This window comes from Mandrillus leucophaeus, unplaced genomic scaffold (genome assembly GCF_000951045.1).
Source record: "Mandrillus leucophaeus isolate KB7577 unplaced genomic scaffold, Mleu.le_1.0 Scaffold18, whole genome shotgun sequence".
NCBI classification, from domain to species: domain Eukaryota; kingdom Metazoa; phylum Chordata; class Mammalia; order Primates; family Cercopithecidae; genus Mandrillus; species Mandrillus leucophaeus.
In genome coordinates, this window is record NW_012101809.1 from 4,821,940 (window position 1) to 4,835,001 (window position 13,062).

The window sequence follows — 13,062 nt, forward strand, 5'->3', positions numbered from 1 at the left end:
AAAAAAAATTCCTTCTGGCTGCTCAAGGACTATAAATATATAAATATAAAGCGATTTCTCTTCCATGCCTTGGTTTTTAAAAAATTCTGTGGAGTATTTCTGCCTTCTCCTTACCTATACTGTAAAATGCTCTCAGTAAAGTGACTGATTAGCAGGCTTCTAGGAAATCATCAAAATGAATGGAGGCAGAGAGGTCTTGCTGGAAAGCTCTCTGTGCTTTCCACAGTTGGAATTTTCTGAATCTAAGCTGCTAAACTGAGGCTTTGGATTTTGGAAAGCACATGCTACAACAGTTATTTAGCAGCAATACAGTAAGCAAGGGAGGGATGGTAAGTGTAAAAAAAAAAAATCATCTCCATCTTCAGTTGAGAACTATATGCCTTGTGGCTATCCTGAAAAGGGCAGGTGTTCACTTGCCCTTTGGGTAGAAGTTCCCAGTCCTCACCATGAGTTCAAATCTCCTGGGGACCTTTATGAAAAAAATGCAAATGCTGGGACCCCCACCCCAGAACCATGAATCTGGATCTGGGCTCAGGGACAGGCCTGGATATAAGCAAGTTATAAGTTCAGTAGGTGGTTTTAATGTGTAGTCAGGGTTGGGAATCCTTGCCTTCTGGAAATCCTGAGGAATTTCAGCTGGTTTGGCCTAACTATTTTGGATATGTTACTTTTCAGGATAGCATTGGGCAGCTGGAGAATGATCTGAGGAACACCAAGAGTGAGATGGCACGCCACCTTCGGGAATACCAGGACTTGCTCAATGTCAAAATGGCTCTTGACATTGAGATAGCAGCTTACAGGTACTGCAAAGGGCCTGCTTACCCAAGTAAATCCAGTCACCTAGGGGCAATACTGCCCAAATAAGTGGGTCTAGTCTCTCTGGCTTCTGACTGGTGAGGGAGGGAAGAAGGGCATCACTGGCCCCTTTCAGCTGAGCCAACTGCTCCATCCCTCTACTTAGATATAATCCAGCTCCATCTTACTAGTCCCGGAGTATTCTGTGTACCTCTGAAAGGATTTAAGGGGATAATGTGAGTACACAGAGGTTAAAATAGAAACCCATGAGACTCGTAACTTTAAAAATAGGGTTTGGGGCCGGGTGCGGTGGCTCACTCCTATAATCCCAGCACTTTGGGAGGCCGAGGTAGGTGGATCACTTGAGATCAGGAGTTCAAGACTAGCCTGGCCAGCATAGTGAAACCCCATCTCTACTAAAAATACAAAAATTAGCCAGGCGTGGTGGCGCACACCTGTAGTCCCAGTTACTCTGGAGGCTGAGGCAGGAGAATAGGTTGAACCTGGGAGATGGAGGTTGCAGTGAGCTGCGATCATGCCACTGCACTCCAGCCTGGGAGACAGTGAGACTCTGTCTCAAAAAAAAAGATGATTAAAAAACTATTAAGAGTTATGAGAAACATGGTTTGGGGGCCACTCTTTTATAGGACTGTTTCAGTCACGCTGATAAAAATCTGTTATCTGAAATAGTGTCATTCACTGGCTTTTGTTATTGCTGGTTCTATTCCTTTTGTACTCTTATACACTGAAAAAGTACACATCTCAAATTTTGTACTCTTATATACTGAAAAAGTACAAATCTCTTGAATAAAGCAGTTTCTACCACCTTTGTGGACATCTCACCTCCTTATCCCTATTGCAGCTAAGGTGTTAATTAGGAAAATTACGTCTCCCTAGAGCTTTGTTGCTAATTGCCAAAAATGGGTGTGATGTGACCAAGGGGAGTTGTAGATTTTCCTCCTGGAATGTATTTGTGAATAGGATAGGTTTCCCTTTGACAATGCTTTAAACATAGCTGGTGCGGAAGGAGTGTCTGTGTGCATGTGTATGCACGCGGTCCAACGCTTTGAGCTTTGAAATTAAGTATTTGTTGGTTTCAATCTCATGAAGAAACTCCAAAGTCCTTTGGAATCTCTCTCAAATGAATCAGGACTGGAGAGTTGAGTTCTAGGGGGAAAAAGTTATTGACTTCCTAAGAGTTTTTCTCTGTTGGATTTACAGGAAACTGCTGGAAGGCGAGGAGACACGTTTTAGCACCAGTGGGTTAAGCATTTCGGGGCTGAATCCACTTCCCAATCCAAGTTATCTGCTCCCACCTAGAATCCTCAGTTCTGCAACCTCCAAAGTCTCATCCACTGGGCTATCACTTAAGAAAGAGGAGGAGGAGGAGGAGGCATCTAAGGTAGCCTCTAAGAAAACCTCCCAGATAGGGGAAAGTTTTGAAGAAATATTAGAGGAGACAGTGATATCTACTAAGAAAACCGAGAAATCAAATATAGAAGAAACCACCATTTCAAGCCAAAAAATATAATTCCATTGCTTCGAAAAAGTTAATGCTTAAGAGGGAATGATATGCATTTGACTTGTTAAACAGCCTATTCCTGAACCATAACACCTGCCACCACTATAAAATATCTTCAAGGCTTCAGTCTCATATTTAGTATTGAATACCTTCTGTAATAAGAAAACCACCCCTTAGATTGAAGTAAACTGCAGTCCTGGAGCAATCACAGATGAGTTATCTAAGAATACAGCTTTCTGACCTTCAGCTCACGCTTCACAGTGATCGATGATTCAGGTGCAGAGGAAGTACAAACTAAGGTGCTAAATCTGTGATCATCGTCATTTGCTGTGAACTGAAATTAAAACTATTCACGCTACCCAGCCATTACCCAGCTAAATAATCTTACTCTATATACCTAAAACGTAAGATCACTGCCAAAGATAAACTAATGGTCCACACCCAAATCCACTCTGATAGAACTGTTTCACAAATAATAGGCATTTGTTTAATGGACACCTTCCACCTCCCTCAATTGCATATATCCTTTTCTTCCATGTAGGAAAAAAATAGTCTAGTGTAGTATTCTTCCCATTTAAACACATTTTGGTTCTTCTCAAAAGAACTTACCCCCATTTGCTCTCTTTGCTCAGTGGGTAAAATTAGATGCATGTTGACCATGTCTATGATTCGTGTAATTACTTATCCCTGCCCATTTCATATTCTTTCAATTCTGTGGGTTAAAAATGGCAGTGATGAATTTTAAGGGTGTCCCCTAACATATAAAATAATGAAAAGAATCCCTAGACTTTAGGCTTTCAGCTTACACAAATCCATTTAATTAGGATAAAAAACTATTAAGGATGTAGCTTTTCACCTTTACTTTAGAAGCACAGTAAATAGTTATTCCAAACTGTGATGAAACTGACCTTAGATTTAGTAGTATAAGCTAGAGGAAGTGAGTGTTTCTATGAGTGGAAAAAGCCAAGGTGTCATTTACGTGTCAGTTCATTTGTGGTGATATAGAATTAGCTTTTTCATCCCCTTACACTTAGAATCCACGTATTCCCCTTCCCACTAGTCTAGGTCCTAAAAAGGCCTCGCTTTCACTCTCCTATGCCTTTTACAAGTGCTAAGTGTAGGATATTTTGTCACCAGAACACAATGCTACCGCCCCAAAGTAAAAAAAAAAAAAAACCGCTTCTGGTCAATCAACACCACCAGCAAACATAAGAAAGAAATCTTTCTCTTTTCTAAAAGACTTCCCCAACACTTACCCCATGGCTGCACAGTTGGTGGGGTCCTGCCGGAGAGGAAGAGACACCCAGACCAGAGAAGGGGTGTGCATGCGCCTACTCGCTTGCTAGAAGTAGATTCTGGACAGTCAGCTCTTCATCTGCCCAACTGTGTAGCATCTGCGTTGCCCAGTCTTTCATGTGTGCCAAGGCTGATGCAGGATTTGTTCTCTGTCCAGCAGTCACTTCTGCCAGAGCTGAAGAGTTGCCCCGTCTCTGTTCCATGTCTCCTTTAAGAGCTCTGGTGATAAGGACATGATGCTTTTACTGAACTTTGTTATCCTAGCACATGCTTCAATAGTTCAAGGAACTTGAAAGATACTTTTCTCTTCTTACTTTTATGCCATCCCTCTCTTTACTCCTCACACTTATTGTAAGACATTAGTAAAATAAGAAATTAAAAGTCACACGAATCCCACCAACATAATTTGTGTTCTGTGGTTCCTGCCTTTTCACTGAGAGAAGCACTGTTTTTGGGTGTAGAGTCAGTCTGGCTCTGACTGATTTCTCACCTTCAGCTCAGAAATCAGTCACCCTTAATTGCCATGAACTCATTTATAGAAGAAAGATACTGGCCAAGCGTGGTGACTCCCGCCTGGAATCCCAGCACTTTGGGAGGCTAAGGGGGGCAGATGGCCTGAGCCCAGGGGTTCGAGACCAGCCTGGGCAACATAGGGAGACCTCATCTCTCAAAAAAATATAAAAATTAGCCAACTATGGTGGCACCTGTAGTTACAGCTACTGGGGAACTGAGGTGGGAGGATCACTTCAGCCCGGGAGGTGGACGCTGCTGTGAGTCAAGATCACGCCAGTGCACTCCAGCCTGAGCGACAGAGTGAGACTCTGCCTCAAAAAAAACAAGAGTAACTTACAGAGTTGAAAAATGATTAATTCATTAACATGGAAAATGTTCAGAATCAAAGCAGAGAGGTCAAGGGAAGGAAAGCAAGTGACAGCAACTGTTATGTAAACAAGACGACAAAATGGATTCAGGAGATGAGGGGAAAGCCTGCAGCATGTGCTAATCATATCCCATATGACTTTCAGATTCATTAGACAATTATATCCCCTGCATCTTGAGACTTATTAATAATAGCTAGACTTTATTCAGTACCTATTTACTATGTGTCAGATGCTATATGAGGTAGTAAACATAGAATTATATAAACTTCACAACCACTCGTTAGGTGTAGTGTTTGTATCCCCATTTTACAAATGAAGAAGTAGAACCTCAGAATCAAGGTTAAGACCCTGGTCTGATATCACACAGGAAGTGGCAGGGCTGAGATTTGAACCTTTGTCTTCTGTCTGACTCTACAATGCTTGTTTTTCTTCCCTATGTGGTTTTTTTTTCTTTGTGTGTGTGTGTGTGTGTGTGTGTGTGTGTGTGTGTGTGTGTTTTAATGAGATGGAGTCTTGCTCTGTTGTTCAGGCTGGAGTGCAGTGGCACGATCTTGGCTCACTGCAACCTCCACCTCCTGGGTTCAAGCGATTCTCCTGCCTCAGCCTCCCAAGTAGCTGGGACTACAGGTATGTGCCACCACGCCCAGCTAATTTTTGTATTTTCAGTGGAGACGGGGGTTTCATCTTGTTGGCCAGGCTGGTCTCGAACTTCTGACCTCGAATGATCCACCCACCTTGGCCTCCCAAAGTACTGGGATTACAGGTGGGAGCCACTACACCTGGCCCTTATGTTTCCTTTCTACATAAATCCCCTTGTTGAAGGGAGTAGAAATCTTTCTTTTTATCTTGTTTCACCTCTTTCTCACCATGTTTTACTTAAGGTTTCTCTGTCCCAGAAACCTTTTGCAACACCAAATCCTCCAGGCAAACTGCTACACTTGCAGACTTCCTCAGCCGCTGCCTTCCTGCATTGCCAGGAGGTGGTGGTATCTCAAAACTGGACTTTGGGCCCAGCCAACCACAAATCACCTCTGCTTCTGACAAAAATTACATAGACAAAAATTACATAGTTTTCTATTAAAAAAAAAAGGGGGGGAGGTGGGGTGGGCTTTCTTATAATTCAGCAAAGGAATTCTGTAGATTCCCATCAAGGGGCCAGGAAATGAGGGCATATTACAGAAGGGACAATTCTACAAGAGGTGGTCAATCCAGGACACTTAGAATTCATTCTACCGCATTGGCTAACGAGGCAGAATCTGAGCAACTGTCTGCAAGCTACAGCCCAAAGTTTAGCTCCAGAGTTAATGTAAGTCACAAATAATTGTGGGGATAAACTTCTAGAACTTACCTGTGAACTCAAGCAGAGGACCAGTGCCACCATTAATGGTTCTAAGGATAAACATAAAACAGCTTTTAAAATGTATTTAAGGCTGGGCATAGTGGCTCACGCCTGTAATCCTAGCATTTTGGGAGGCAGAGGTAGGTGGATCACCTGAAGTCAAGAGTTGAGGACCAGCCTGGCCAACATGGTGAAACTCCATCTCTACTACAAATACAAAAAGTAGCCGGGCATGGTGGCCCGCACCTGTAATCCCAGCTACTCAGGAGGCTGAGGGAGGAGAATTTCTTGAACCCAGGAGGTGGAGGTTGCAGTGAGCTGAGATTGCACCACTTCACTCCAGCCTGGGCAGAACAAAACTCCGTCTCAGAAAAAAAAAAAGTATTTAAAAATCAACTGGGGCCGAGTGTGGTGGCTCACACCTGTAATCCCAGTATTTTGGGAGTCTGAGGTGGGTGGACCACATGACTCCAGGAGTGTGAGACCAGCCTGGGCAACATGGCAAAACCCCATCTCTACAAAAAATACAAGAATTACCTGGGCATGGTGGTGCACACCTGTAGTCCCAGCTACTTGGGAGGCTGAGGTGGGAGGATTGCTTGAGCCCAGGAGTTCAAGGCTGCAGTGAGCCATGATGGTGCCACTGCATTCCAGCCTGGGTGACAGAGTGAGACCCTGTCTCAAAAAACAAAAACAAAATACAAATCTACCGCAATAAAAAGCAGACTGAAAGTTGCCAAGGCTTGGCTGGGCGCAGTGGCTCATGCCTGTAATCTAAGAATTTTGGGGGGCTGAGGCGGGTGGATCACCTGAGGTCAGAAGTTCGAGACCAGCCTGGCCAACACGGTGAATCCCCATCTCTACTAAAAATACAAAATTAGCCAGGTGTGGTGGCAGACGCCTGTAATCCCAGCTGCTTTGGGAGGCTGGGGTGGGAGAATCGCTTGACCCTGGGAGGCAGAGGTTACAGTGAGCTGAGATGATGCTGTTGCACTCCAGTCTGGGCAACAAGAGCAAAACACCATCTCAGAAAAAAAAAAAAGAAAAAGAAAAAAAAAAGTTGCCAGGGCTGGAGAGAGGAGGCAATGGGGCATGACTATTCAATGGATACAGGGTTTTATTTTGGTGTGATGAAAACGTTTTGGAACTAGATACAGGTGGTGGCGGCACAACATTGTGAATGTACCACGTGCCACTGAATCATTCATTTTAAAATGATTGATTTTATGTTATATAAATTTTACCTCAAGTTTTTAAACCCACTGGTAGGAAATTTGGCCGGGCGCAGTGGTTCACACCTGTAATCCCAGCACTTTGGGAGGCCGAGGTGGGCGGATCACAAGGTCAAGAGATACAGACCATCCTGGCCAACATGGTGAAACCCTGTCTCTACTAAAAATACAAAACTTAGCTGGGCGTGGTGGCACACGCCTGTAATCACAGCTAGTCGGGAGGCTGGGCAGGAGAATCACTTGAACCCGGGAGGCGGAGGTTGCAGTGAGCCGAGATCGCGCCACTGCACTCCAGCCTGGTGACAGAGAAAGACTGTCTCAAAACAAACAAACAAACAAACAGAAAATCCCACTGGCAGGAAATTTATGGAATTATCAGAAAAATATAATCACAAACATCTCATACACTTTCTGCTCCAGCTGAGACCACTGTGTATAGCCACCCTGGGTCAATCCCAGTAAGAAGGAATCCCATTAGGACACCATAAACCAGATCTAATAAGAGTATTGATTTCGGCCAGGTGTGGTGGCTCATGCCTATAATCCCAGTGCTTTCGGAGGCCAAAGCGGGCGGATCACCTGAGGTCAGGAGTTCAAGACCAGCCTGGCCAACATGGTGAAACCCCCCCATCTCTACTAAAAATACAAAAATATTAGCCAGGCGTGGTGGTGGGCACCTGTAATCCCAGTTACTTGGGAGGCTGAGGCAGGAGAATCGCTTGAATCCAGAAGGCGGAGGTTGCAGTGAGCCAAGATCACACCATTGCACTCCACCCTGGGCAACAAGAGCAAAACTCCGTCTCAAAAAAAAAAAAAAAAGTATTGATTTCAAAACAGAGCCCAAAGGCAGAAATCTCTCTGGATGTAAGTGGGTTTAAACACACACACACACACAGAGCAAGCGAGCAAGCGAGCTGGAAATGTTGCTTACTTCTAAGTGCCATCACTAAATTTCAACTAATATTATTTTTATTATATAATCAGATGTCTCTAAGTTCCTGAAAAACACCTAACTTGTAAGAATACTTTTATTTTCTTACAACAAAATAAGTTTATGTACCTGATAGTTTTTTTGTGTGTGTTTTTATGTTTGTTTTTTTGTTTGTTTTTTGTTTTTTTGAGACAGAGTCTTGCTCTGTTGCCCAGGCTGAAGTGCAATGGCACGGCTCACCGCAACCTCTGCTTCCTGGTTTCAAGTGATTCTCATGCTCAGCCTCCCGAGCAGCTGGGATTACAAGTATGTGCCACCACACCTGGCTAATTTTTGTGTTTTTGTAAAGACGGGGTTTTGCCATGTTGTCCAGGCTGATCTCAAACCCCTCATCTCAAGTGATCCGCCTGGTTTGGCCTGCCAAAATGCTGGGATTACAGGCGTGAGCCACCGCGCCCTGCCTGTACCAGAAAGTTAGCACAGTAATTTAAAATGGAAATAACAGAGAATGGGCTTCATGGGCGTTTAAAGCAGAACTCATATGTGACATTTTGTTTTTCTTTATAGAACATACAATACTGGCTTTGCAACATTTTCAAACTTAAGGTATAGGTTATGTTGAAGTCATCATGCATTTTGCGATTTTCAAATATCTCATATGCCATTTTCAAAAGGGTGGGTGCTCCTAAATCTAGCTAAATAAAGGACTGTTTTTATTACATTACCATGCCCTGCTGCATACTCTTAAAGGATGAAGGGAATGATTACTATGTAGATCAAAAGGTTTCTCTCCTCCCTTATTGATCTCCCAGAAAATGGCTTGATTTCCCCCGTGTTTTATGCTGATATTTCACAGGCTTACTAGCTGGGGGCGGAGACCAGCTAAGATTTATAAATCCATTTTTACATTCCCTTTAAAACACACACACACACACACACACACACACACAGCAGAATTATGATAAAATGGAGTGAGTCACACTGCAGACATTTCAAGACTTATTTTTTTGCAGTGTCTCAGGGATTCTGAATGAAACAAAACAGAGGAAGCTCAAGCTACAAAGAAAAATGAAGATTGATCGTAGAGGGGTCTCCAGGCTTGCTTCCTCATTGATTAACCACTGTGAATCACCACATGGCTATTCTCTCCCATAATGAGGCAAATGGTCTCTGTTCTGAGTCTGAGACATTTCATTCTAGCTCTATCACACACTCCTAAGGGTTATAGAATGCTCAGTAGAGTGTAACCAAGATCATTTATTTAAGGACAACAGTTTTGGAATATTAAAGAGTGGCAGCTTTTAGTCAATTGCTGATTATTGCACACAGCAAAAATAGCGTCTTTTCTTAGAAGTGCTTATTAAAACAAATTTAACTCACAGGTTCATTTGCAGTGCTACACGTATGAATAAGTGAAAGGTGTAATTTCAATCTTCCATGGTTTCCTGGGATAAGAATTCATACATGACATTTAAAATTCCTGATATCCTTTGGGGCTAAACAATACTTTATCTTAAACTAAGACTTCAGCTCAACAACAGGAATTCTTTCTGACAACTGAAACTGTCTGTCCATGGAATAATCTAGTCATAAAGCAGAAGCAGAAGAGCTAAGACTGGAATTAGGGTGAAAGCAGAATACAGGTCCAACTTGTGCTCCTGAGATGTTAATCGCCAAGCTGTATCCCCATCCGTCTCCTGGTTATTGATAGAAGCAGGTAAGGTGATAAATATGTAAGAAAGAAGAAAGGAAAAAATAGATGGCTCAACAGCAATCTTGTAATATTAATGGACCCCCTTATTCATCAGAAAGGAACTAACTCAGCCAAGTAATCTGAGAAGTGACTATGTAAGGACCGTATTTGAACTTGATAATAGATTGTGCCAGGTACTGTTCTCAGTGCTTTATATATTCACTTGATTCTCATGACAACCCCTTGAGTTAGGTACCATTGTTCCCTTTTACAGAGAAGGAAAACTGAAGTTTACAAAAGTTAAATAATATGTCCAAGATCACAGAGTTTGCAAGCAGCAAAGCTGGGATTTTTATGGTTTTTTTTTTTTTTTTTTTTGAGACAGAGTCAGACTGGAGTGTAGTGGCACGATCTCGGCTCACTGCAACCTCTGCTTCCTGGGTTCAAGCGATTCTCCTGCTTCAGCTTCCCGAGTAGCTGAGACTACAGATGCTTGCCACCATACCCGGCTATTTTTTATATTTTCAGTAGAGATGGGGTTTCACTATGTTGGTCAGGCTGGTATCAAACTCCTGACCTCAGATGATCTGCCTGCCTTGGCCTCCCAAAGTGCTGGGATTACAGGTGTGAGCCACTACACCTGGCCTAAAGTGGGGATTTTAAGCTCTGTAGTCTGGCTCCATGATTTATATCCTTAACCACTATGCAATACTGCCTTTATGTCTTTTTTTATTTTATTTTTTTAAGAGACAAGGTCTCATTCTGCTGCCCAGGTTGGAGTGCAGTGTTGTAATTATAGCTCACTGCAGTCTCAAACTCCTGGGGTCAAGAGATCCTCCCAAGTAGCTGGGATTACAGGCACAAAGAACCGTGCCCAGCTCCCTGCCTTTATTTCTATTTGGGGGAAAAAAAAATGTTCCTGGCAGCCTTTATCTTCATCTTCTAATTTAAAATATTCAACTAGCTTTTCTTTCCTGAGAAACCTTAGAAGAAAAAAATCGTTTCTCATTTCAATGAAAATGGTGTCATAATAAGAAGCCTTGTAAAACCACAGACACCATCAGCACCAAATCAAAATGCAGTATCGATCAAGCCATAATATTCATTCTGTGTGAGTAACTGCTTGGCAGGCTTTTGGGAGATCAATATGTCATTTCATTTGTGAGAGGACTATTAATCTCTACAGGTAATAGAATTTAGATTTCACTAATCCAGTTTTGAAAAGAAGCCAATAATCAAACTCATGTACATAACAACATAATGAAAAAGGATAAAAAATGAGGACTTCCTCTTAAACATGGTCTACTAAAGAAAACAAAGGTGAACATTCAGAATCAGCGTGTGCTTGAATCTTCTCTACTATCAGAGGTTTCCAAGATAACAAAATACAGCATAGTGGTTGCAATCATTAGAGGTTTTTTTTTTTCGAGACAGATTCTCACTCTGACACCCAGGCTACAGTGCAGTGGTGCAATCTCAGCTCACTGAAACCTCCGCCTCCTGGGTTCAAGCAATTCTCCTGCCTCAGCCTCCTGAGTAGTTGGGATTACAGGCACACACCACCACGCCCGGCTGACTTTTGTATTTTTAGTAGAGATGGATTTCGTCATATTGGCCAGGCTGGTCTCAAACTCCTGACCTTGTGATCCGCCCACCTCTACCACCCAAAGTGCTGGGATTACAGGCGTGAGCCACTGCACCCAGCTGAAAGTTTTAAAGAAAAAACCAGAATAAAAAGTTTAACAGAATAAAAAGTAACACATACATCTGATGAGTAAATATCACCCGGTGAAACTATGAGAACACTTATCTAAGAGTGGATTATAGGGTACATACTTTGGGCAAGCTGAATTGGACAAATAAACGGGTCCACAGTGTTACTTTCAGGAATCCTAAACCAAGTCTCTGTAGGAGAGGGGAAAGAGTATGTCCAGGTCGGTGTTAGCTTGGAGTCCAAAGGAAGAACTGTTGGAAACTAGGTAAGAATGCATCTGACTCAAGCAGAAGAGAAAGGCAGCGCAGAGGAAGGAGAGTGATGCCCAAGGTCAGCGGAAATGGCTGAGATCTATATTACAGAGAAAACGGGATGGCATTTAAAGGAGGAAAGAGAAAACTGCTAAGCACTCATTTTGTCAAATTAAAACTACCACGAATGGCCAGGCACAGTGGCTCATGCCAGTAATCCCAGCATTTTGAGAGGCCAAGGAGGGCAGATCACCTGAGGTCAGGAGTTTGAGAGCAGCCTGGCCAACATAGTGAAACCCCATTTCTAGTAAGAATACAAAAATTAGCCAGGTGTGGTGGTGAGTGCCTGTAGTCCCAGCTACTTGGGAGGCTGAGGCAGGAGAATTGCTTGAACCTGGGAGGCAGAGGCTACAGCCGGTTGAGATTGTGCCACTGCACTCTAGCCTGGGTGACAGAATGAGACTCTGTCTCAAAAAACAAAAACAAAACCAAAAAACTACCATGAACTATTCCTCTGGGCATCTTTGCTTAATATTACCTCAGATAGGGATTAGGCAAAAACAAAAGGACCTGCAAAATGTCCCAATCAAACAAATCTTTCTTTAGCCATTGAAGTTAGGCTCTAGAATCTGTACTTCATATGCTCTATTGTAAACTTTTGTGCAGATTTGGGTATCTAGTTTTGTTTCTTTTTCTGTTCCCAGTAAAAACTCCTTTTGAAAAAACTTTCAGCCAGGCGCAGTGGCTCATGCCTGTAATCCCAGCACTTTAGGAGGCTGAGGCAGGAGAATCGCTTGAACCCAGGACGCAAAGGTGGCAGTGAGCTGAGATCGAGCCACTGCACTCCAGCTTGGGCGACAGAGTGAGACTCTGTGTCAAAAAAAAAACAATAATAAAATAAAATAAAAAACCTTCATCTCAGCTAAACTAAATGCACGCTGCTGGTGGTGACAATAAGACTAACACACACATGTATGTATCCGGGCCTTGTGCACCTTCAGCAGAGATAAATTGAGAACAGGAAAGTGGGGGAATCTGAGTGAATCAAGATTGGGTATTTGAGCCTGACATGGTGGCTCATGACTATAATACCCCAGCACTTTGGGAGGCTGAGATGGGCAGAAACTGCAACTCCACTAAAAATACAAAAATTAGCCAGGCGTGGTGGCATGCACCTGTAGTCCCAGTTACTCAGGAGGCGGAGGTGGGAGGATTCCTTTAGCCGGGAAGATGGAGCCTCCAGTGAGCTGAGATCATGCCACGGCACTTCAGCCTGGGAAACAGAGGGAGATCTTATCTCACAAAAAAAAAAAAAAGGCTGGGTGCGGTGGCTCACGCCTGTAATCCCAGCACTTTGGGAGGCCAAGGCAGGCGGATCATGAGGTCAGGAGATCGAGACCATCCTGGC

General features: G+C 43.2%; 1 protein-coding gene across 1 annotated transcript in view; it reads left to right on the forward strand.

The window, feature by feature from the left end:
• Window positions 1–4,018, forward strand: part of INA (internexin neuronal intermediate filament protein, alpha) — a gene marked incomplete at its 5' end in the record, with an annotated part of 20,061 nt that extends 16,043 nt beyond the window's left edge. Inside the window, 2 exons of the mRNA XM_011977534.1 lie at window positions 676–800; window positions 2,017–4,018. Coding sequence (XP_011832924.1) covers window positions 676–800; window positions 2,017–2,326 — 435 coding nt within the window. The remainder of the gene's footprint in view (window positions 1–675; window positions 801–2,016) is intronic.
• Between the last annotated feature and the right edge of the window lie 9,044 nt (window positions 4,019–13,062).